At 48.1% G+C, this 24,829-nt stretch overlaps 1 protein-coding gene and 1 long non-coding RNA gene across 3 annotated transcripts in view; one reads left to right on the top strand and one right to left on the bottom strand.

Annotated features, from left to right (window-relative positions):
- GRHL3 (grainyhead like transcription factor 3) overlaps positions 1 to 9,395 on the bottom strand; it is a 34,475-nt gene extending 25,080 nt beyond the window's left edge. The window contains exon 1 of one of the 2 annotated variants that reach the window (XM_004741170.3): positions 9,270 to 9,395. In XM_004741170.3, the coding sequence (XP_004741227.1) occupies positions 9,270 to 9,286 (17 nt within the window). In that variant the 5' untranslated portion in view covers positions 9,287 to 9,395. Of the gene's footprint in view, positions 1 to 3,614; positions 3,685 to 9,269 lie in introns of those variants that run through there. The other variant, XM_045063958.1, reaches the window with a different exon arrangement.
- LOC106004076 lies at positions 6,609 to 22,889 on the top strand. The gene is made up of 3 exons (XR_001176926.2): positions 6,609 to 6,915; positions 9,301 to 9,458; positions 21,067 to 22,889. It is a non-coding gene; the product is annotated as an uncharacterized LOC106004076 (long non-coding RNA).
- The last annotated feature ends 1,940 nt before the right edge of the window (positions 22,890 to 24,829 follow it).

Raw genomic sequence — 24,829 nt, 5'->3', positions numbered from 1 at the left:
AATCCATCCTGCTGGGATCCCTGAGTCGAGTCCCAGCTACATAGTGGCTGTTGGACCTGCTGTGTTTACCATAGGCAGACATAGAGCCAACTGTTTTTCTGTACTATCTTATCTCTGGGCCATAGCCCTGAGAGATAGGTCTTGGGGAAATTGAGACTAGAACAGGTAATATCACCTGCTCAAAATCACTCAGCTGGTAGGTAGTGGAAACTCAGCCTAAACCTGGACCGGTTGGACTCAAAGTCATCCCCCCCACCCCCACCCCGATGCTAGTCTCCTTTCAGGGTGCCTTTCTTATTCTGGAAATTCCCCTCCTTTAGACTACATTGAACCAATGGTTCAATGACAGAGAGAGATTTTCCATCCACACAAGGCAGGAGGGACTGAGTAAGAAAGTAAGAGGATGGAGGTTTCTGGCCAGGAGCTGGGAGCCCCAGCATCCTGGTCCCCATGCCTGCTCATGCTACTGATCAACTTCATGTTCCAAGGCTAAGCATTTGGCTTCCAGAAAGTCTTGACTACGGATAAGATTAGCATGCTCTTGTGTGCTAAAGAAATCCAAGAACTTCTGCTACCCTGTTCTCTTAATGCTGGAATTGAGGATTGAGGGCCTGGTGGGTGAGAGATGTGAAGAGTTCTAAGGACTGAGCCCTTCTTAGGGGTGACAAAGCCAGAACAAAGAGGGGAGGCCAAGAGACTTCTTCCCAAGGGCCTCCACAAACTGTCTGTTGATGCCCCTGTCCAAGGCAGAACTCCTCAGTTGCTACTAGAAGGAGGAAGAGAAATGGGGAAGGAAGGGATAGCAAGAGGACTTAGCTATTTCCTCATCTGTTAAATGGGTCTATTGAATGTCTTCTCTGTGCCCAGTCAAGAACTCTTCTAGGCCCTGGGGAATCAGCCAAGAACAAGACAGATAAGGCTCTGCTCCCATGGAACTTACAGTTTAATTGGGGAAGACAGACCATAAACAAGGAGGTAAATGAGTTAATTTTAGTCAGTGATAAGTGCTGTGAAGAAAATTAAAATGCAGTCAGGTGATGGAGTCACCAGGGCTGGCTACTTTAGAGTGGGGCTAATCTCATGGGCTGTTAGAAGAATTAAGTACATTAACGTAGGAAATGTGCTTAGCCTTGAGCCTGCCAGAGAATAATCACTCAGTAAATAATAGCCATCATCATCACCATCATCATGACCACCATCATCTCAGAAGCCCCAAATGACAGTCAAGGGGAGACTCTGCCCGAGGTTCTTAAATTAACATCCTCCCTAAGCCTCCGGGCTGTGAACAAAGTTCTATGTCAAAAACAAAAAAGAGACAGTGTAATAACCCCTTGCCTTGACTTTCACATTCATTATCTCGCAGGGCCTCCCCACGTACATCATGTGTTATTATCTCTACTTTACAGACCAGGAAATAGACAGCAGAGATGTACAGGGACCTGTTCTAGGTGACTGGCCAAGTGAGTTACAAAGTCAGGCTTCCTGGTATCTAACTCCACAACTAATCACTTTTCCACTAACCACTAGGTTCCAAAAAGGGAAGTAGAAGACAAGAAAAACCCAATAAATAGGGGTGGCATCCCTCCCTCATTTTAACAACTATTTATCAAGTAACTACTACGTGCCAGGCCTTGTGCTGGGCCAACAAGACAAGAAGGTCAGCCCCAATGTCATGCTGTTTGCATTTTTAATAATAGCAAGACGGACGTGACCACAAAAACAAACAAACAGCTAAGGTCAGATAGGTGAAGAAAGCTATGAAGAAAAGGAAGCAGAAGCCTGACCTGTCTGAACTTTGGGGAGTGACGGGGCGTGGTCAAGAAGAGGACTGCAGTGGGAAAGAGAGCGGGGAGGCAGGTGGGGAGGACTTTGGATCTTCCAGAGGAGAGGAGCAGCAGGATCCAAAGCATAAGCCTGGGACAGCTCCCAGAGCTTGCCTACCTACTGTGTGCCGGGGTTTTTGCTACATTGCCTTGTTTCGAGGAAGGCCAGCCCCCTAAGGAGGAAACTCAAGTCAGAGATTTGATAATCCCTCACATTTGCATGGCGTGTTGTATTTTTCAGCATGCTTCTCATACGTTTGTCATCACCTCTGATCCTGCAACGCCCCTGTAAAGTAGGGAGGGGACGTATGACTCTCCCCCATGTGATAGCAGGAAAAATTGAGCCACAGAGAGGGCCACTGGCTTGCCTAAGGCCAACCAGCGACTATCTCATGCATGACATCAAGCTTAGAACAAAGGTCTCTGGTTTCTAGCATCAAGAACCTTCTCGAGACTGTGCCCTCAGAACCTCCCTGGCCCAGTTTCTCCTCTATTTGGGAGAGAGTTAAATCCAAGATCATGAGAGAGGAGCTGGAACATGAAGCTGATAAGCCTCCCTTCCTGAGACTTCTGTCTCAAGACTGTGGGGATGTGCAAACCGCCTATGCAGGGGCTCTCATGTGGGTGGGGCCTTGCTCCAGCAGCTCACTCTGGGCCCACAGCACGGGAGGGGTGTGGTACCAGCTGTTCCACACCCAGCCAGACTCTAGGCCTCCTGACTCTACCATGTATCATTCTGGGCACCAGCATAGAGGAAGGAAGCCCAGGGTGGTGAAGTGGATTTCATCCCAAGTCCTGTTGGACTCTCGATGCCCACAGCTTTCTGGCTGAGCGCCACTTGAAACTCCCAGTGAGACTAAGTAAATGTGTCTCATCCATCATTTGAGGACTTTTGGGTTCCATGTAGGGTGCAAAGGGACTTTCAAACTCTTGTTTCTCAGAGAAGGTGTGACTTTGCCTAAGGACACAACATAGAGCAGGATTGAGATTTGAGTCTTTTAGCTTCCTATCTGGTACCAAGTTGAATCACTGCCCTATCCCAAAGGCATGTCAAAAATTCAGAGATGTAAAAGGAAGGACTCTTCCTCAATGTTGCTGAAGGGGGAAGGAAACTCACCAATGAGGGGTTGGGTGGGGGGGCGGCTCAAGTCCCGCCAAACAAAGTGCCTGGCACAGGGCAGATCTAGTGAGCTTGGTCTCACTTCCGTCCAGCCTGAGAAGGAAGAGTTCCAGGGGCCACCCGAACTGGGTGTTGACACCCAGATACACCCAATAACTTGCCGTACCCTGTCATGAGCCACCCAGCCTCCTCAGCAGTGATCAATCACACTCACTAATTACCCACAGGGAGGCCCTGCCACAGCTGCTCCCGGAAGAATCATTTTTCAGTCAGCCCCATGCAAGGTGTTCCCTAGGCATGACGGGAGCGCTCCGGGGTTCTCGTGCTTGCCAGTGACCCATCTGGTTTCTGGATGCCCAGGTTGTGAAATGTGCTTAGTCGCAGGCTGGGGGCCTTTTGGGGGCCTCGGCAGAAACATGGTGGAGTCCATTCTAGGTCCTGGCTCTGTAGCACCTCCACTTTGAATGAGGTAGTGAGAGCTCCTGGCTACCTGGTAGGCCCCAGAGCTTCACAGACCTGGTTCCAGTTTCAGCTCTGCTTGTTACGAGCTGTGTGACTTTATGCAACTTGACCTCTCTGTGCCCTGACTTTCTTCCCTGTAAAAGAGGGAAAGACGGGAGTACTAAACTCACAGAATTCTTACAAGAGCTGCTATTCACTTGAGGGCTTACCAAGTACCGGGTGCTGGCCCAACAATATCTAGTCATTGTTTCACTCCATCTTTACAGCTTTGTGAGGTATTACTGTTGGAAAATGCAATGAGATAATGTAAGTAATCAGCCCATGATAATGTGAATTATTATTATTATTATTATTATTATTATTACTAAAACTCAAGTTGGAGGGTAGCCCCCAGCAAATTGCATGACAACTCACAGCCTCACCTTCTCCCACCTGTAAATGGGTGGGAGAAGCTTTTCCTAGCAGCAGCAGGAGACCTAAAGCTAGGAGATTCCCAGATAAGAGGGGCAAACATTCATCATCTGGCTTTGGGTGGGCAGGGTGAGGGCAGTCAGGCCCTAGCCAACACTTCTAGTTGCATGTAAATTAATTATGTGCCATTTTCTAATTATACCAGAAACTCACTTTCTCCTCTTTGAAAAACTCTGTTCTCTACGGGAATTCCTCTTTCATGCTCTGCTCTTCTTTTGGTTTCCTGTCCAAGTTTCCTGTATGTTTTTTTTCCCCCCTCTTTCAAGTGAGATGTGAAAGAAATTGAAATCCACCTGTAAACCCGGGGTGCCACATCCCTTCATTCATTCACTCACTGATTCATTCAACAAACATTCACTGAGGATGACTCTATAATAGGCCCTGTGCTGGGTACTAGGGCAGAAATGTAAATACCATGCTGTCCCTGCCCTCGAGAGTTTCCAATTCTTGCCACCCAGGCGCTCCACCCACCAGGGAAATAACACCAAACATTGCTGAGATAATTTCCCTTCAGGACATTCACTAGGTCAGTTGCTCTGACATTTTAGAAGATGAAAGGAATGGAGGGAGACAGCTAGCCAGGATTATGATGCTCCAGTTCGCAAACGCTGAGCTCTTGAGAGGGTAAGGAAGACAGGGGAAGAAGGGAAGGGAACTGTTATTTAAAAGCAGCAGCCTAAGGCAGCCTGGGGCTCAGTCGGTTAGGTGTCTACCTTAGGCTCAAGTCAAGATCTCAGGGTCCTGGGATTAGCCCCACATTGTGGGGGAGGGGCGCCCAAGCAGTAAGGCTCCTTGCTCAGCAGAGAGTCTGCTTCTTCCTCTCCCTCTGCCCCTCCCAACTCCTCATGCTCTCTCTCTTGCTATCTCTCCCCCTCAAATAAATATTTAAAAATAAATAAATAAAAGCATCATGCCTCTTCATTCTCATATTTGCCCGGGGCGGGGGGGGGGGTAGGTATTAGCTGCAATTTACACACAGCATTGACACCTTGAGAGGTTAAGGAGCTTATCCAAAAGTCACCTGGTTCACATGTGGCAGAGCTAGGCTCAAACACAAGGGTGACCCCCCAAGCAAAACTCTCAGCCTGCTGACCCAGCAACTACGTGGCAGGTCAGAAGAGGATCTGGGAACCTCCTGCTTCCCAATCCTCTGCCAGGTCTTCTAGGCCAATGGTTCTTAAACTTGAACATGCATCAGAATCGCCTGGAGGGCCTGTTAAAACACATATTGCTGAGCCCCACCCCCAAAATTTCTGATTCAGTAGGTCTAGGGTGAGGCTGAGAATTTGCATTTCTAACAAGTTCCCAGGTGCTGAAGATGATGCTGTTGGTCCAGGAACCACATTTTGAGAACACCATTTTTAGATGAACCAATAATTCTCTCTTTGAAAAATAGTAACTCCTTCTCCTCACCCTCCCCATTTCAAAAGTAACATAGGTATGGAAAACACAATAAATAAGTAAAATGTAAAACAGAGAGAAAAACTGGAAGCAGAGCTAGATTCACCTGCTTTCCTCTACTCAGATAACTGTTAACAGTTGGCATATCTCATCTTTTTTCAATATCTGTACAGATAGGAGGTAGAATGACATATTGGTGTAGAGCATCCTTTTAGCTCCTCGGTTAAGACCCAGTTAAGATCTCAGTTCTTTCCTGAGATTGTGAGCAAGCCTGGGGCAAGTCTCAGAGCCCTCCTTGACAAAACTGAATTTATACTCCCATCCTCACTGGATCTTAGGGAAGGTTAAAGGAGATAACGTATTTATGAAGCACTGCACACTGAGTCAGCTGTCAATCAATGCTTGGTTGTTATTTTTTTCAACCAAAGGAAAAGCTTCCAGTATATGGTATTTGTGTTTCAGACCGTTGCCTTTCCTCCGGCTTGCCTTCCCCTGTGTTGATCACAACGCGCTCCCCCACCCAAACTCTGTGTGGCTCCAGGTACCTGACCAGGACTTCACTGGCCAGAGCAGCCAGTGCAGTGGCAGGAACCTCAGCAGTGTCCTGCACCCCAAGTCTCCGCCGTTAGGGTTGTCTCAGCCCCAGTCCGCCTGTTTTACAGGCGGAGCTTAATGAGGGCTTTTAACTTTTCATTCACCAGCAGCGTAACTCCGACTTTTAATAACACACCTTGTGCACGACAAAAATTTGCTCCTGGCAATCATGGTTTCGACCACAAAACCACAGCGGGGAGGCGTTCCTGGTTAACTCTTTCAGCGCTCCAGGCAGTCTGGAGCCTGGCACTCCTGAAGATCAGATGGAGCAGCGAGGGAGGCCTGTGGTCACCCACTGGGACGTTCCTTGTACCCCCTCCCAGCCTCAGTCCTGTCTCTCCAAGGCTTTGGGGAAGGAGAGTCTAGGCGGTGGGTAGGCTCCCAGTCTGCAGACTGAGCCACACTGTAGAGGGGAATCCTGGCGTGCCTCACTCACTTCTCTCTCTTCCACACAATAGACCTACTGTGTACGGATCACTTACTCTCCCAACCCCTCATTTCCTCCCAGGAGGAGCTAGCCAGCGCTGCTGCGCCTAGCACACAGTAGGTCCTGTAGCACCACTCTACTTGTAACTTCAGAGGTGCCGGGAAGACAGACCCACAGAAACTGTCCTAAGACCCCGGCGTGCCAGCACGTCACCCCCAAGAGGCCCTTGAAGCCAGCGCGCAGGCGCGGGCTGTTCTCCCGCGAGAAGACAGCCACACGGGACTAGAGCGACTTCCGGCGCCCGCCCAGGATCCCTTGCGGGCGTCTCCAGCCCCGGGGCAGCCGACGGTGCTGGCTGGCGGCAGCCAAGGCGTGCTGCGTTGGCCCGGAGGCTGGCAGACGCACCCGGCAGGCGCTGGGCCCAGCCACATGAAAGGCAGAGCGCTCCACCCGCCAGCTGCCTTTAGCTGGGTTCTGACGCCGCCGTCATGCACCCCAAGACCGGGCCATCGAAGGGCCGCCTTCCTCCCCAGGCATAGGGATCAGGCTGTCCTTAAGGAGCTCCAGCCCCGGGGCCGGGTGGCCCACAAGTGGGAGCACACGGTTTCCCCTGCCAGGTAGGTGTGCATATCCCCTATTGGACAGAGGAAGAAAGTGAGGACCAGGGAGGAGAAATAAATTCACCAGACCCTGGGGTTGCTAAATGGCAGAATTTAGCCCTATGCAAGCCTGGCATTTCCCACCACACCAAGGCCTAGCAAGATTTCATCATTCTGTCGGAGCTCAAGATGGACGCAGGGACCAACCCACTGTGGGGGGAATTCGACAACCAAGACAGTGGCCACAGCAACACCAACAGGAGCAGCTCAAAACTTGCAAGCCAAGCACTTGTTCCCCCCACCCCCCACTTATCCGTAAGGGTAGCTGAGCCCCCAGGCCCTGAGGCTCTGTCATTGTAATCTCAAATGGTGGCTTCAGAGTCTGCCTGCAATTACGCTGCGGGGACAGGTTCCCCTCACCCCACCCCAAACGGAGAAGCCTCAGCTGTCAGCGGATCTGACTTCAAAACCCAAATCATTAAGGAGGAGAAACTCAGGAAGCTTTCTGTTGGAGTAACCCAGCTTCAGGACGCTTACCCCTTGAGGGCCACCAAAGAAAATATTCTGTCTGTAGCCTCTGCAGTTTTAACCAACGAATCGAAGTGGGATGAAGACACATCCTAAGATTTTTGTCTGTTTTCAGAGTGTGGAAAAATAGAAAGCAAGAGGTTCAGAAATGCTCACTGGTTATTTCTGTATGAAGTAACAAGGGTATTATTAGCTTGCTCCCTACCAGGCTTTAAACCAATCACTTTTCTAAAGTGGTCGGATCCCCCAACAACTCCATGAAGTGGGTAGCACTATGGCCCACAACCTACAAGTGAGGAAACTGGACTCAGGTGAAGTGACTTCCCCAAGGTCACACAGCTCATTAGTGGCAGAGTCGGGGCTTCGACCTACTTGTTGCCTCCAGTGCCCCTGCTCTTATTCTAGTTGTCAACACATTGTCAACCCCAGGGAATTTGTTCAAGAGAAATCTAATGCCCAGTGACCGTACTATGAACATAGTCGGCTAACCCAGAACTCAAGAACTAGCTGGTATCATGGAACACTGTCTGCAGTTAGGATCCACCAACAGCCCCCTCCAGTCTCACGTTTTTGTTGTTGTTTGTTTGTTTGTTTTTAAAGATTTTATTCATTTTATTTGTCAGAGCAGAAACAGGGAGCAGCAGGCAGAAGGAGAAGCAGGCTCCCCGCCGAGCAAGGAGCCTGATGTGGGACTCCATCCCAGGACCCTGGGATCATGACCTGAGCAGAAGGCAGATGCTTAACCCACTGAGCCACCCAGGCGTCCTAGGTCTCCTGTTCTTAAAACAACCTATTGAAGAATAGCTAGAAAAAAAGATCGTTGAACCCTTGTCTCTGCCCACACACCTCTGAGCGTGGCAAGAGGAGAAGAGTCCGTGTTTTAGAAGTTTGGCTTCTCCCAACTCCCTGAGCCCAAGCTAAAGCAGCCCAGAATCCCAACCTTATCCCACCTTCTCTGAGGTCTGGACCCAAATCAGGGGGTCTGTGGTGAAAGTCAGCATCAGCCAGTGGAGAGTCTAAATCCCAGATACAGGAATGAAGGCACCTGCATCCTGCCAGGCAATAAAGATGATCTCACTGAAAACCACATCTCAGCTTCTCCAGCTTTAGAACTGCCTCTGAATAAAATCAACCTCATTTTATTAATGCATCTTCAGACCTTGGCTCTGTGCCTAGCATTTTACAGCTTTTATCACACTTAACTCTCTCAGGATTCCTACAAAGCATTCTTGTACCCATTTTCTGGATGAGGAAGGTGAAGCTCCAGTAAGTTGAGTGACTTGTCCAAGATCACATGCCCCAAAATGAGCAGAGTCTTGGTTTGAACTTAGGTCAGGCTGACTACAGAGGGCATATGTTTAAACACCACTCTAACCTTCCCACTTGGGACTGTTCCAACCCAACAAACAAGTCCCTTTAGAGAAACCCAACTCTCTGCCTAAGACAGCTCTTAGAACGACCTCAAAGAAGTTCCTTTTGGCAAGAAGATAGAAAGCCTAGATGGGATTGGGGCGGTCTCTGATTTCCAAGTCCCTTCACAGTATCAGAAAGTGGTGCCGAAAGCCTTCACAGTTTCAGTCCCGTGTTTCCCTACCTGGCTCGAAACTGCTCAGCAGACAGAGGGGGAAAAAAAAATACCAACCTATTTTCCCAGGGAAACATTCACCTCTAGCTTGAGATAGGGCTTGCCTCAGCACGCCAAAGTGAAATCGTCAGCCCATTCATTTACCCTTACAAATTGCTCTGTGAATCCTGGCGCCGGCCTCCCTGTGCTTCCCCCTTTTGGGAACCCCATCGAGCCTCCACGCTCAGAAAGCACCAGGCATCCACCAATGTTTACTCACTCAAGTTCATTCGACATCTTCTTGCTCCCAGGCTCCCAGGTTCCCAGGCTCCAAGACGAAGACGCGCACCAGCACCGAGGCTTTGCTGACTGACCGCTTGTCTCTTAATTCTTGCCTGACATAGACATTCCCTGCCCAGGGAAGTGTTTGATTTATGTTGAGGTTTGAGTGTCCGGATTTTGCTGACAGGTAGGTTCCCGGCAGCGCTGGTGCTGATTGGCTATGGGTACAGGTGCCGGCGACAGCAGGTATGCCTCAACAGGTGCAGCTGTTAACTCTTGGCCTGCCGAGTTGGGGGTGGAGCCAAGGGGGCCGGCTGGGTGGAGCTGGCCAATTCCTTCCTAGGTGAGGGGGTGGGAGGAGGAGATCAGGGAGCGGGGAGGGTGGAAAAAAATGTTGGAGAGATGATAGCTAGAGGAAAAGTACAGAGACAGATACTTGGCTAAAGGAAATCTCGATTTCTGTTTCTAGTTAGTATCCCGGATACTCAGGAATACCACCCCCACCCCGCCAAATTTTGTTGGCCCTTTTTCTATCCACCATCAACTACTTCACAGCCACTGGGGAATCGTCAAAGGAGAGAAGAGATCCCCCAACCCTCCCGCCCCCCCACCCCTGGCCAGGGGGGAGAGTTGTCTCTGTGTAAGCGTTCATCCTCTTTTTCAGAGCTTTCCCCTTAGATACTAATAGCTTCTTTCTGAATAATGTTTTACAGTTATTCAAGTGAGTTCTTGGATTCTCACAGTAACCCACTGTGGTGGGTATTACTGCACCCCTTCCTTCCCAACACACCTTACAGGTGAGGAAATGGGGGCTGCAGAGGTCAATTTATTTGCCCAAGGGCAAAGCTAGTGAGCATCCGAGCCCAGATCTGAATCTTCAGTCATCTCTGAGTCTGGCTGTCCGTTCAGTCATCTCCACTGACTGGCTGTGAGCGGCCTCAATTCAGCAGACATTTATGGGGCACCTGTTGGGTGCCAGGCCTTTTTCTGGGTTTGGAGGAGACAGAGGTCAAGAAGACAAGGATCACTGGTTTTTGTTTGATTGTTTGTTTGTTTAATTTATTTATTTGACAGACAGAGATCACAAATAGGCAGAGAGGCAGGCAGAGAGAGAGGGGGAAGCACACTTCCCGCTGAGCAGAGAGCCCAATGCGGGGCTCGATCCCAAGACCCTGGGATCATGACCTGAGCCACCCAGAAGCTCCAAGGATCACTGTTCTGGAAGAGTCTATAATCTGGAGTGTGTGTGTGTGTGTGTGGTGGTGGTGGCAGGGGGGCATCTGGGGGTAGGGTGGGAGGCAGCCCTTTATTTGGTGTGATACAGATCTGAATGAGATATGAGCAAACCAAATGCCTGTGGTCAGCACAGAAGGGATGGAGGGGTTGAAGCCGGCCACCTCCAAAGCTTTAGCTAGCTGGCCATTTCACCCTCTAATAAGTGCTTTCTTCTTCATTGGAAACGCAGGAGAATCAGATACCTGTCAGACTAAGAAATTATAGAATAATTGCTGTGAGCTGCCTCTGTAAAGAACAAGGTTGGTAAACCTAAAAGATCCACAAACACAAGTAGGAGAATGCTAGAGCTGTTTTTAGAGCTTCCATCAGGATTAATTTGAAATTAAATCTAAGCCAGAGATCTTGGTATCTGTTTTTTTCCCTCTCTCTTTCTGTTCTCTGCCCACCCCTTCTTCCCTTTTAGCAAATTATCTCTTTGCTCTGTCTTCCTGAGAGCCTCACCTTGGCCCACTCCTTTCTCTCTCAGGGAAGGGTGAGGTTTCAGCCACTCCTGCCAATACGATGGAGGTTTTCAGGGTAAAGTCAGAATCCACAGGAGAGCCCTCTTGGCGGGCGAGGTGGGGGTGGGTAAGCCTATGGAGAAGAGTTTGAGAACTGTCAGAGGTTGGCTTCTCACTGGAGGCTCTGTGTGTGTGGCAGCCAAGGGGGCCCTGACAAGTAACAGTAAATAGTAGTAGTAATTGCTAATAAAGCCACCAGCTCAGAGCAGGGCTTCCCAGCGGCCCTTGTTAAAGTAAACACTCAGTCACTGTATCATACCACTTCACTGGGTTCTCTGCAAAGCTCTTAAAACTTTCTGATATTTTCCTAATTGTTCATTGTCTGTCTCCCCTTCTCTTGGAATGTAAACTCCATAAGAGTAAAGACCTTGTCTGTCCTGCCCGCCAGTGAATCTCCAGTGCCGACTACAGTGTCTGGCAGACAGCTGGTGCTCAGCGCACTGGGTAGCAGGCATCGTGCCGCGCCTGGACTCGCAGTGTCTCATGTACTCCTCCCAGCGACCCTATGAGATAGGCACTGTGGTGATCCTTGTTTTAGAGCCAAGGAAACTGGGGTACAAAGTGAGTAAGTGAGTCATTCAAGCCGCAGAGCTTAGAAGTGGTAGAGCTAGGGCTGGGATTTGATCCAAGAGCAGAGCCTGGTGTCCAACCACTTCACAGATGTTATTGGTGGCAGGAGAGCCACTGGGTGCCAGCTGTAACTGCAGAGCTCACTGCGGCCCCACGGATGGCACACGTGTCTGCCCACCTCCTGGGAGGCTGGGAGTTTCTGTCAGCTGTGTTGCAACTCACAGGTAAAGGGCTGTGGAGGTGACTCATGTTGGCTGGGCTCAGATGGAGGCTGGGATTCCAGGCGGCATGTCTGTGCTCGCTGGGCTTTTTAAAATGGGTCTTCTCTCTCTCTCTGCTTCTGAGTTTTGCCTCTTTAATCACCTGCACCCATCTGCAGAGATTAGCAGAGGCCCAAATCATGGGGCAGAAGGGTCCCATGTCTCCAAACACAGGAAGGCACCCTGGACGGGATGGAGGGATTAGTGCTCTAGGATAAATAGGGAAACCAGGGGACTATTGACAAGGTTGCCAGACCCCTAAGCAGGAGCATGGCTGGGAGCATGGCTCCCAGTTGTGAAGCATGGACTGTCCCAGCCCTTCCTTAAATGAATGAGAGATGCCAGGGTTTGAGAGAGACACTAGGCCAGCATTGCACCCACCCCCTTTATCTTCCTGTGTAGTATGGGCATGGCCCAGGGCGAGCCTGGGCTGCCATCTCTTCTGCTCTTTGGATCGGCCCAATTCTTGGAAATTTTTGGCTGAGGAGGGTGAAAACAGAGACCAACTGATCACATGTGACATAATAATTGTATATGCACGATAGCAATTGTAAACAATGGTGGCTGTTATTTTGCTCTTTGTATGTGGGAAACACTGCTTAGAGTTATCTGTGTTAGCTGGTAGTGTTGGTCTGAGTCTGGCAGATCCGGGTTCACATTCTGGCCCAAAATAGCATGTTGGGCAAATGACTTAGACTTTCTGCGCCTCCGTTTCCTCAACTGTAGAGCGAGGGTCACGCGAGGATTAAATGAGATGGTGTGTGTGAGGTGCACTGGGCCGTGCCTGGCACGTAGCATTCCATCGTTGTTTGGAAAGACCTTTTTTTCTCATTTAATTTTCACATAAACCTCATGAGGAAGCTCTTCCCTCATTTTACAGGTGAAGAAACTGACTCAGAGATGACATCTCAAAAGTGAAAAGCTAGTAAGTAAAAGAGTTGAGATCTGAACCTACATCTTTCTGCCTCCATTCTTGTAGAACTAGATGAAGTCAGGGATTGTCCTAGGTTCAAGTTCTGCCTGACACCAACCACTTTCTAGCTCTATGACTGGGTAAATTTCTCTCAGGAACTCAGTTTCCCTCCATCTGGGACAAGATTAATGGATCACTGTAAGGGGGGAGCTGCATATCAGATCATCTAGGTTCCTTTTTCTAGATTACTTCTGGAATAGAAATGCCCTTCTTCCCAACACATGATCTGCTCCCTCTGGAAGATGGCATGGTCCTTCATCTCTCCTTTTCTTTTCCAGGATTATCTCCAAAAAGAGTGTTACACTCTTGGCATGTTAAGGAGGAGTAAAGGTTAGGACTACTGAATTAACCACGTGCTAAGAGCAAGGGCTGTTTTGTTTGTCTGCAGAGGTTGTGCACTGCACAATCACACTGCCATTGTACAGTACAGGACTTGTGCTATTGGACATGATGGCACTGCTTAAGTCTTTTTTTTTTCCTAACACATTAAGACTTCATGGATACCCAAAACTTAATGAAAAATCTGTTGACCTATGTAAACATATTCAAAGGGCAAATTCCCAGATGTTAACAGTACTTCTCTGTAGGTGCTGAAATGACAGAATTTTAATTTTTTACCTCTCCCCTGCCAAGTTTCTACACTGATCTTGCACTGCTAATTAGAAATGCTATACAAAAAACCCCAGTTTTGTTTTGTTTTTAATATTTTTATTTTTTAAAGTAATCGCTACACCCAATGTGGAGCTTGAACTCACGACCCTGAGATGTAGGGTCACAGACCCTACTGACTGAGCCCACTAGGCATTCTAAAAAATCCCAGTTTTGTTATTTTTTAAAGATTTTATTTATTTATTTGACAGAGATCAAATGACAGAGAGATCAAATTTGACAGAGAGGCATGCAGAGAGAGAGAGAGAGGAGGAACCAAGCTCCCCGCTGAGCAGAGAGCCCGATGTGGGGCTCAATCCCAGGACCCTGAGATCATGACCTGAGCTGAAGGCAAAGGCTTAACCCACTGAGCCGGCCAGGTGCCCCTACAAAACCCCAGTTTTAATGCCCACTAGGTGGTCCTTATGTCCCCACAAGGGCTAGTAGAGATTCAGAGTCCTTGCTCGAAGCTTCCCTGTGAAGTGTGTGAATGGAGAATGGGGGCTGCCCAAGTCACAGCTCCTAGCAGGGAGCTCAGGAATCAGCCCTAATCTTGCTTTCATTCAATTTATTATCATTTATCAAATTATCATCATTTCTCGAGCACCCATCCCATGATACTTGCCTAAGATGCTTTATCCCATTCCTGCCTGTCAAATTCGGTGACCTAATCTACCCCAGACAGACTTGGCTCCTGGAGTACTGCCAAGTTGCTAAAGGATATCAGCTCGGCAGTCAACACCCCAGACCTTGGATGAGCAGCTCTCTTCCTTGTTACCTGAGTTTCCTCCTCACTGAAGTGATCACTGTGAGGACTGAAGGAGATAAGGTCCTTAGTGCACGCTGTTGTCGCTGCCTGGGTCAGGAGCACCTCAAGGTGCTTTCTGTGCATGTCCTGTCATTCTCCTGAGCTCCCCATTTTCCAGAAGAAGAACGGGCCCCGAAAGGTGAGGTAACTCAGCTAAGGTCACGTGGCTGTCTCCTTGGTGACAGAATCAGACCAAGGTCTGCCTGACCGTAAAGCCTCGGAAATGGATCTTTCAGCCTCCTAAGGGCCTTTTTGGAAAAAAGCGTTGGATGGAGGGGCGGGGGGGAAGGGGAAAGGGAAGGAGGGCAGAAAGGAAGGAAAGCAGATAGATCGGCTGATAGGATTTGTAAGGTAGGAAGGATCTCTAATCTTCTGGACTGCGGAAACCACACCGAACAAACTAAACTTCACAGGGCATCTGTCCCAGGTCTCAACAGGAGTGTTCAATCAATATTTGTTGAATAAATGAAAAGTGGATGAACATGTATAATTCACACAAGATCGTTGATATTGTGGCCATATCAGCTGTTGCCTTCTGTCCCCACTTCCCAGAGAAGACTTCCAAAGTCTGAATTGCTATTCTCCTTCCTAGTAGCATATACCTTTGGACCAGTGACTCCCTTCTGGAAGTTTCGGTTTTCCCATCATCCCTCGACGGGGTTGACTTGAGGATTAAGTTCAATAAGATTTCAGGGAAAAGCCAATGGCAAGTAAACCATAGGTACCCAATAAAGCCATGATTATAGGTGAGCACCCAGCTTAGAAAGGGGTCCTCCTCAGTTGCTTCCTATTTCCAGCCTCAACACACATCCCAGCTTAGTTCCCAGCACTCGGCACTCCACCTCTGTTAACAGCCTGTTTGATGAGTGAAGCTCTTTTCAGTTGAGAACATGTTTTCCTATGCTTTACCTCCTCTGGTGAGCCACAGTGGATGGGGGTAGTCAGAGGGTGATGTGTTTTTGGCCCTCTTTGTACTCAATGTTTGAGAAAGCGTCCCTACTTAAGCAAAGGAGTTCGGATTGGAACCTCAGATTTTGGATAAAGCATCAACCTAGATACCAATCCTAATGGGTCCCAAGTGCATGATTCTGGGCCTGCACCTAAAGCTCCATGAACATTCCATCGCAATATTCCTCACTGTCCCATCACTGGGCTTAAGTAGAGGGATAGGCCCCACACCCTATGCAGAGAATATAACCCAAATTTAAAAGCCTGGAAGGACCTGGAAGTTGTGCTTGTGGAGGATCGGGATGGGCAGCATCCATTGTGTTCTGTGCTTGAGATTTTTATCACAATTCTGCCACTAACATGACCTATATGCCTTCCTAGAAGTGCTTTGGACAGGAAAAGTCATTGTAGGGTCTGGAGTGGTCCTCAAAGCATCTCTTAAAAAAACTAAGAGAAAGTCTCTGATTACCTGCATACAAACAAGCAAGGGTTTTTTGTTTTGTTTTGTTTTGTTTTTCCCCATTTACCAAGTTGATAAAGATGAAAGAAAATGCCAAACCCCAGTGTTGGCAAGGGTGAGGGAAGACGGGCTCCCTTCTTGCTGGAGGGAGGGTGAATCAGTCCAAACGTGGGCTTTAGATTTTAGCTCATCTTTGATCTAGCAATTTCACTCATAGGAATTTAGCCTAAGCAAGCAATCTCTGTGTAAAGAGTTATCTGCGAGGATATGCATCAGAGCATTTTTTATAATCCTGAAAAATGAGAATTAATATAAATGCTCTTCGACAGAAGCTCAGTGAAATAAGTAAGATACCCCATTAGAGTGGCACGCTGAGCCGCAGTTTTTGCGGTGTTGCAGAAAGCCCCTTAGTGCGTTGCAAGTTATTTACTGAGTTTACAGCACAGTTGTTAGCGTTTATGAGTCCTTACAATATGGCCTGGGCTTACTGTTTAATCTCATTTAATCATCACACCAGCCCTATGAGGTAGCTGCTGTTATCCTTTTACAAATGAGAGGAGGGAAGCCCATTCATGATGCAGCTTACCCAGGGTCATTCCAGGGAGCTTCTGGGTCTTGAAGCTGGGTCTGAGTTCCTCATTTTGAGTTTTGAGTCTCAAACTCTACTTTTACTAAATTAATCCACCCCCCCCCTTTTTTTTAATACAGGGTCCACAATCAACATGGAGCCTTGAACTCACGACCCCAACACTGAGACCTGAGCTGAGATCAAGTGTCGGATGCTAAGCTGACAGAGCCACCCAGGCACCCCTAATCCATTCTTGTTTTTAAAATCCATTTATATTGGGGCACCTGGGTGGCTCAGTGGGTTAAGCCTCTGCCTTTGGCTCAGGTCATGATCTCAGGGTCCTGGGATTGAGCCATGCATCGGGCTCTGCTCAGCAGGGAGCCTGCTTCCCCCTGCCCGCCTACCCCGCCGCCTGTCTCTCTGCTTACTTGTGATCTGTCTGTAAATTAAAATCTTTATTAAAAAATCCACTTATATGAATAGAAAGAATAGGAAAGCTACACAACAGAGAGAATGGGATCAGGGGTCATTTATATTTTATTCTTTTGGTTTATCTGTGGGCATTATGTTTTCCGTTAATAAAAGAAAGAAAGAAACTACAGTTATTAAAAAGTAACAAATCAGAGAGGGCTTGTCCCTAAGGTGGGAAGGAGGAAGTAGCCAAAGCACTGTCTGGAGACTCTGTGTTGCCAGGAACTGGTCAGAGCAGAAGGCAGTCAGGGAAAGCAGCCTCCACCCTAAAAGGAGAGGGCCCCCTGGAAAGAACAGAACCCAGCTGGCCCAGCCTTGGGGGCCCACTCTTTCCATGGACCTGGATCCACCCCCATTGCAGGCCATCCCGAGCCTGCACCCTAAAAGGGCCATTAAACAAGATACTGCACCCTTCCAAATTTAAAGAGCTTTTCTGAGAAACACCTGTTAATCCCCACTAACCTCATGGCTAAAACATATTCCCCCTGCCTCTCATCTATCTGCAGGGGTCAGAGTAGGGGCTTGGAGGGTTCAGGGGAGGGTTTCCTTGTGGAATGACAAGGAAAATGTCCAAGGCCTGGCTCGGACACAGAGAGCCCCATGATGAACAGGAGTATCTGGGGTCAGTGATGCATTCCTAGGTCAGAGCGGGGTGGGGTGCGATGGGGCCTGCTCCAGCTCCCAGTGGGTCAAGTAGGCAGGATAAACCAACCCATAATGTTCGTTGTTGCTATGTCTTTACAGGTTCTCTTCAAGGTCTGCCCCTGGTGTTTGCTGAGATCTGATCTCACTGGAGAAGGGGTTGGGGAGAGATATGTTGGGGTCTCCTCGGCTGTGTAGTGCCAGGTTAAGTGCTCGACCTTGTACCTCAGACATTGAGGTTTGGATTTTTCTGAATCCATGACTGGTCTGCCCTGAAGATTTTTAAGGCCCTCAGTTTGGTGGCAGGTGGTCAACATTGGGGAGTGGGAAGGGGAAGAGCTTCTGTGGCCTACTTGTGCCCTCAAGAAGGCCGCTACTCAGAGGCCGTCATGGTTCGCCACTCCCTCATGCCCCTGCTCACCATTCCCGCCTGTGCTCAGGACAGTCTGCGCGCCCTGCCGGGGCCCCTGCCGCATGGCGGCTGGCTTTCCCTCCAGACTCCGTCCATCGATTTGGTTCTGTCACCCTCTCCTTCCATTTTCCAATTGTTCTGGGAGCTCCTCCACCTCAGGACCCGCCGTCTAGATGTGTGCATTATTCATTTAAGGAATATGAAGGTGTATTTAATAATTAAAAATTATGGAAGCTCTTTGTTTTTGAGCACTTAAGTATATGCCGGACTGTGATAAACACTTTTCCTGCCCTATTTCACTCAGTCCTTACAACTGCCCAAAGATTTAGATCCAATCACCACCTCTAGCTTATAGATGTGGAATCGAGGCATGAAGAGGTCAGGGAACTTGACGGGATCCTACAACCCTAGGATGAGGGGGGCTGGGATTCTCAACTGAAAAGAGCTTCACTCATCAAAGCACCTGCACCTCCAGTCTTCCCCTCCCCCCCTTCCCCTTCCCTCCTCCTCAGCGTGATGTAGAATCCGCACCCAGAGTACCAGCCCCAAACACAAACACGTGCATGCCCACACACAGTAGGGCCCCTCTAGCTAAGATCTTGGATTCTGGAACCAAACTACTTGAGTTCAAATCTTGACTCCACCATTTCCTACTTATGTGACCTTGGGCAATTTCTTTGATCCCTCTAAGCCTCAATTTCTTCATCTTGAAAGTAGGCACAGCTCCTGCCTTGGAGGGAGTTAAATGATTTCACGCATGTGAAGCATTTCGCATCGCTCTCATGCACCAAGTCCTGGTAATGTCAGCTGTTGTTGCTGTCATTACGGATGGCTCATCTTGCCTCCCAGGGAAACAGTGAGTTCCTTGTCTTGTCTCTTCTTCTGCTCTGGCCCCCACAGCTCTCAGCCCAGGGCAGATTCACCCAGGGATGGACGTTAGTCACCAGGCTCCTCCTCCTCAGAGGGGATGTGAGTGTGAGTGTTCTCTCTGCCCAGACTGCCGAAATCTGAGTCATGACTTGATTGCTGTCCCTGAAGAGATGCCACAACCTCAACCCCCTCCCCTTTCACAATGAGCTCTGTCATTGACGCCCTCCTCGGGCAGGAGCAGACACCCCCGGGATTACCCATTAATGGACCCTGAGGACACCTCCAGGAGGAAGAGGCTCAGTAGGCAGATGACAGGGACCTGACTCTCCACCCAGTGACTTTGGCTGTTTGACTATATTCAGAACCATCAGGGGCCTCCGAATTGATTGATGACCCAGTATAGGGCCGCAGTATTTCATTGGGCTGCCCTTGGATAACCGACAACTTTCGCTCGGCCCCATCTGGACAGGACACGTTTGGGACCCTTTTGTTTCCCTCTTGTCCAATCTCCAGGCCCCCGGAAGCCTGTGAGGAGGTTTGGGGGAAGTTAAGGTCCTCAACTTAAAGACTTACTGTGCCTTAGATAGTTCAGTGTTAATGATTCCAAGCTCCCGGTCTCTAGCCAGGCCTAGCTTCAAAACCTGACTCTGCTTTTGCTGGCTGTGGCTCTGAGCTTCCTAACTTGTTTCTCTGCATCTGTTTTTCCATCTGTAAAATGGCAACAGTAGTAGTATTGACTCCATAGGATGATTGTGGGGATTAAATGCATGTGAAGCACTTAATACAGTGTCTGATATGTGGCTGTCACCAATACTGTTGTTAAGCAGTGGAGAGAGAGCACTGGACCAGGAGTCAAGAGGTCAAGTCAGAGGTCTGCAGCTCATTGGCTATGTTGACCTTAGGCAAGTTAAATCCCTTCTCTGAACCAGTTTCTTCAACTGTGAGATGAAAAGTTTGGGTTTGAAGGTCATTCAAGTTCTTTTTATTTATTTATTTTTTAAGGTTTTATTTATTTATTTGACAGAGAGAGACCCAGTGAGAGAGGAAACACAGCAGAGGGAGTGGGAGAGGGAGAAGCAGGCTTCCCGCCAAGCAGGGAGCCCGATGTGGGGCTCCATCCCAAGACGCTGGGATCATGACCTGAAAGCAGACGCATAATGACTGAGCCATCCAGGCACCCCAATAAATACAATAAATAAAATCTTTTTTAAAAATGATGAATTAAATATGTCTGACAGGAATGTGTTTATAATTTCTTAAATAAAGGAACAGGTTATAAAACAGACTATAATCTTATTTTTACAAAATAAATTTAAGGCCTGAGCCACCCAGGCACCCTTATTCATTGAAGTTTTTTTTTTAGCTAAGATTTGTGATCTGTGATTTTGAAGGTGCCTCCACCAAAAGAAAACAGAGTGGTAGAAAGAATTAGTACCAGATGTCCTTATCTGCTAGAATCACATTTCACAAGCCCCAACAACTTGGCACCATCTTCAGATGTCCCCCATCCCCACCTCCCCATCCAGCAGCCAGTAGGCTGAAATGTCTCAACCCAGGAGCTGTTTGCAAGACTCCAAGAGGCTTTCTGGAGCCACCTTGAGACCCCAGGGAAGGCAAGGGGTTAGGAAGTGAAGCCTGCATTACAATGAAGGGCCAACCTCAAACATCACACCCCATTACCCTCCGCGCCTCTGGCTACAGGGCTACAGTCACTCTTCACTTCCTCAGAATGGATTAGTTTATGACAAGGGAGGGATGCTTCCCCTGGAGCCTGGGGGTATAGTGATCTGTTATAAAATAGGCCCCTCCAGGGAAATGGAAGGTTTGGGTTTTTTTTTTTTTTTTCTTTCTCTCTCTCTCTCTCTCTCTTTTTTTTTTTTTTTGGTGTAGTGACCTCTGACATCGCCCCATACCCCACCCCCTGGCCTCTCAAGCAGTCTGAGTCACCCCCAGCAGGGGGACAAATCTGGGGATAGAGGAGGCGTCTGGCATCCCCAGGAATGAGAGCCCTTCCCCACAGGAGTGTCCGTTAGTGCAGAGTCCCACTGAGTTATTCTTATGTCCTGTTTGACCCCAGGGGGATGAGATTGGTGGGATTTACAGAAAATAAAAAGCATTTGGTTTCAACTAGTTCTACCAGTTTTCCCCCCTACAGTAAAACATCCCTTAACCATTTTAACGTAACAAATTTCCTTTTACAGAGACAATGGGCTTTGGAGGAATTTATTGGTGGCGACAAACAGAGGTGCTTTTTACGAAGCCCTTGGTGCTCAACGCATGCCAAATCTTTTATACCCATTATCTTATTATTTTTTTAAAAATTACTGATTTCACCGTGAGGGAAAAATATGACGATTTTTATTTTTCAGGTGGGGAAACTGACGCGCAGAGAAGGAAAGTGATTTGCTCAAGGTGAATGGTGAAGCTGGGACTTGAACCTGGGCCGGAATTACTCCAGAACATCTGGCAGCCACAATCTGGTATACAAACGTGCTGGAAGCCTTGTTGGTGAAGCCGTGCCTCGACGGTGATGAGACCCAGGTCTGCCCATCTGTCATAGCATCTCAGACTCTTCTGGAAGGACCACCTGATCATCTTCTAGTCCGACAGCTAGGACCACTGCCTCGCAGGGTCCTTGTCTGAGCCGGTCCTGGGAAGGGCAGAGCTCAGCCTTTTGGTCCTTGTCTGTGGGAAAGAAGCCAGTTCTAGCAGTAGAGCTTGTTATGGGGGACTCGGTTTCCCAATCATTGTCATGACCAATGACCGGTAACCATGAACTCTTCCCTCCTTTTCCTTCTGTCCAGCAAATGCAGCATCCCAATGCAGCCAGTCGTGAAGAGAACATTTCCATAGGAATTCTGCAATATGGATTTCCTCTCCAGGCCCCAGTCCAGTCCAAGCCAGTTCCTCTTCTGGCTGGGAAGTTTCTTTCCTCTTCCCACTTCCATGAAACTATTAGGCTCAGCTCAAGCCCACTCCTTTCTCCCTTCTCCTCCTACCTTCCTCAGGCAGTAGCTCTCTCTTCTTCACAGCTCCTGGCTCTACCACCCCATCCCCACCTCCACACCCCTGCTGGACCCCAGTCCCTCAGGAATTCTCTAGAGTCACATCAGGGAATCCCACAGATGCATCCTGGACAACACAGGAATGCCAAAGACATCCCAGGCAAAAAAGGTTCTGGGATCAAACCATTTGGGCAAAGCTGCACACCAGACCTTCTTCTTCAAAATTAATGTGCAGTCAAGTCCTTGGAAAGGCTAGCAGTCAGGAAACTGTTTTGTTTGCTTTTTCAACCCAGGGTTTCTGGAACTGTGATAACCACATAATCATCTTCCCTGTCCCTACCGCATACCTGTGACAACAGGAAAAAACCAGTGATCTACTGGAGAACACACTTCCGAAAATTCTACCCCAGCCTTCCGCCCGAGTTTGCAGTTAATCTCGCTTTCACGGATTTCAGCCTTTCCTTTTTCTTGGGGCTAATCTCACAAAATAATCTAAGGCAATGTCAGCCGAGTAGAGTCTTCAAGAAACATATACTTGATGGGGATGAAGATTTTCTTAAGACTGGATTATGATGCCCAGAATACATCAAGGATTTTCTAGAATGTGGGAGGAAGGGGAGTAGAATTTGAAATACCAGCAGATCATCTTTACCCAATTTTTATTAGTTTCCTAGTCAGAGGACCAAAGCCAGGGATGGAAAGTAATGGAGAATAATCAAACCAGACCTTGGTCACAGACAGATTGTTTTTGAGTGAATGAGTGAGCAGTCTTTCTGACTGGTCAGAAGGTTGGGAGGCTGTGAATGAATGCCTGCACGTACGTGTGAATGAATGAAGGAAGATTGAAAAACTGGTCCCCAGATTAGAACCTACCACCCATGTTCAATGGAAGAAGCCAGACATAAACAGAGGACACTGTGAATGTTTCTACTTATATGAAGGTCAAGAACAGATCAAGCTACTCTACTATGGAAAACACAGAGCTGTGGTTGCCTTTGTAGAGTAGGCATTGACTGGAAAGGGAAAAAAGGGCTTTGGGGTGGATAGAAATAGTTTCTCTCTTGATTCCGGGAATGGTTACACTAGTGTATACTTTTGTCAAAATTCACCAAATTGTACATTTAAGATCTGTGCACTTATCTGTATTGTCCATTTCATCTAAAAATAAAAATCTTACCACTTAGGTCTCCCTGGCTATAATTTACTCCCTTGTCCATTATTTTCTCAAAGTGCTTTGTCTACACAGGCAGCACATCCCTTTATTTTTTCTTTGAAGGTGATATTTATTTATTAGAGTGAGCGAGAGAGCACACAAGCAGGCGGAGGGGCAGCAGAGGGAGAGGGAGAAGCAAGCTGCCCACTGACCAGGGAGCCCGACGCAGGACTTGATCCCAGGACCCTGGGACCATGGCGCCCCAGCACATCACTTTAACATAGACTGCCCTCTAGAAGAATTCTTCATGAGCATGTCTTTTTGCTTCCCCCACAGCATGTGAGCTTCCCCCTAGAGCAATGAACAGAGCACACAGTGAGCAATGAACTAACATTGGTGAGATTGAGTTGAGGCCAGATTCATAAAAATCAAGGAAAACAACAATAGCTATCATATATTAAGCAACTTCTGTGTGTCAGGCTGTATGCTAAGTTCCTCACATATTTCATTATATATACATTATTTATACATCTATATTTATATGTATACATACATAGAATACATATATATATATATATATATATATCTCCCCCCCACAAGATAAATACAGAGTAGCCATTAAGTCTGAAAACGGGCAAAGAATAACAAATGTGAATGGTTTAGCTATATTATATTATATTTATTATATTATATTATATTACAGGCAAAAGCGTAGTATATTTCCAACTTTCTGGTCAGTGTGTGATTGTGTGCAGATGTGTCTGTGTCCGTTTTACACGGAAACAGACCCAAGGTCACAGAAATATGTAGGACAATAGCAGACAAACCCAGGATGCCTGAGCTCCGAGGAGTCGAGCTTGACTATTTCCAAAGTGGCATCACGTAAATCCAGAAGAGATGTTGTGAGATCGTCCTGGCCAAGGGACGTGAAAACAGTTTCCTCGAAATGGAAAATGTGTGTGTGCGTGTGTGTTCTGAGAGCCATAAAGGCTCTAGGGGCTCCCATGGCTCCCGGAAGGGGCTGCTTAGCAAGAGGAGTACTTGGGTTTAGAATCCTAACCACCTGCACCATTTATTGGCTGCATGACATGACCTTGGGCAAATTATTCACTACCACTCAGCCTGGGTTCTCCCGCCATCAAGAGAGGTGTGGTAACAGTGCCCATCTCCTGGTGTTTTGAGGGAGGATTCAATGAGATAAAACACATAAACCTCTCAGCATGGGTGAGTTTCTCAGTAAATGTTTGTTGAGTATATTACTATCATTTTGCTGTTTTCAGTAGGATTACAACTCTCTGCCCTCCCCCCTGCCTCAAACAACTCTTTGGCCTGCTCCCAGCTTCCCCCTTTCCTCAGAAGGTGGACGCTCAGGATGGGACCCTCCAGCAGCAGTTGTGACAGACAGTTTGAATCAGGAACAGTTATCACAGCGGCCGGTCAGCTCAGGGAGTAGAAAGAACTAAGTTCCTGGTGGGGGCGGGGAGGGTCACTAGGGGATCCCTAGCTGATTTGGGAAAAACATAAATCCTTGTGTTTTGTTTTTTGTTTTTTTTTTGTTTTGTTTTTTTTTAAGAATCCTTGCCACCTGCTTTGGGCTTCTCCTTTCCTAGTTCATTCTGAAATGAGGCATGGGGCCACAATGACCCGAGGGCCCTCCTTTGAATTGCACGTGAGTCCCAGGCCTTGCAGGTCCAGGGCTGGTGGGAAGACTGGACCCCTTTGGCTGGAACCTTGCCCTTTGGGATCTTGTGTGAGAGGGGCTGGCTGGGCATAAGGCTCCCCTTATTGTAGTTCTGAAGACCAGACCTTAAGGTTTCCTGCTTTTTAGTCTGAAACAGCCCCTGGCAGGTGGAACATGGCAGGGGAAAAAAAAACCCTCTGAACATTTCAAGCGTTTGGTTTTCTTGATTTGTAGATTCAATAAGCCACTGTTATTTGAAATAAAGTAACAACCCATGCTTGCTGAGAAAGGGG

This window comes from Mustela putorius, unplaced genomic scaffold (assembly GCF_011764305.1).
Source record: "Mustela putorius furo isolate JIRA1106 unplaced genomic scaffold, ASM1176430v1.1 tig00003853_pilon_pilon_pilon, whole genome shotgun sequence".
NCBI classification, from domain to species: Eukaryota; Metazoa; Chordata; class Mammalia; order Carnivora; family Mustelidae; genus Mustela; species Mustela putorius.
This window is presented reverse-complemented; position numbering and strand designations above follow the sequence as displayed.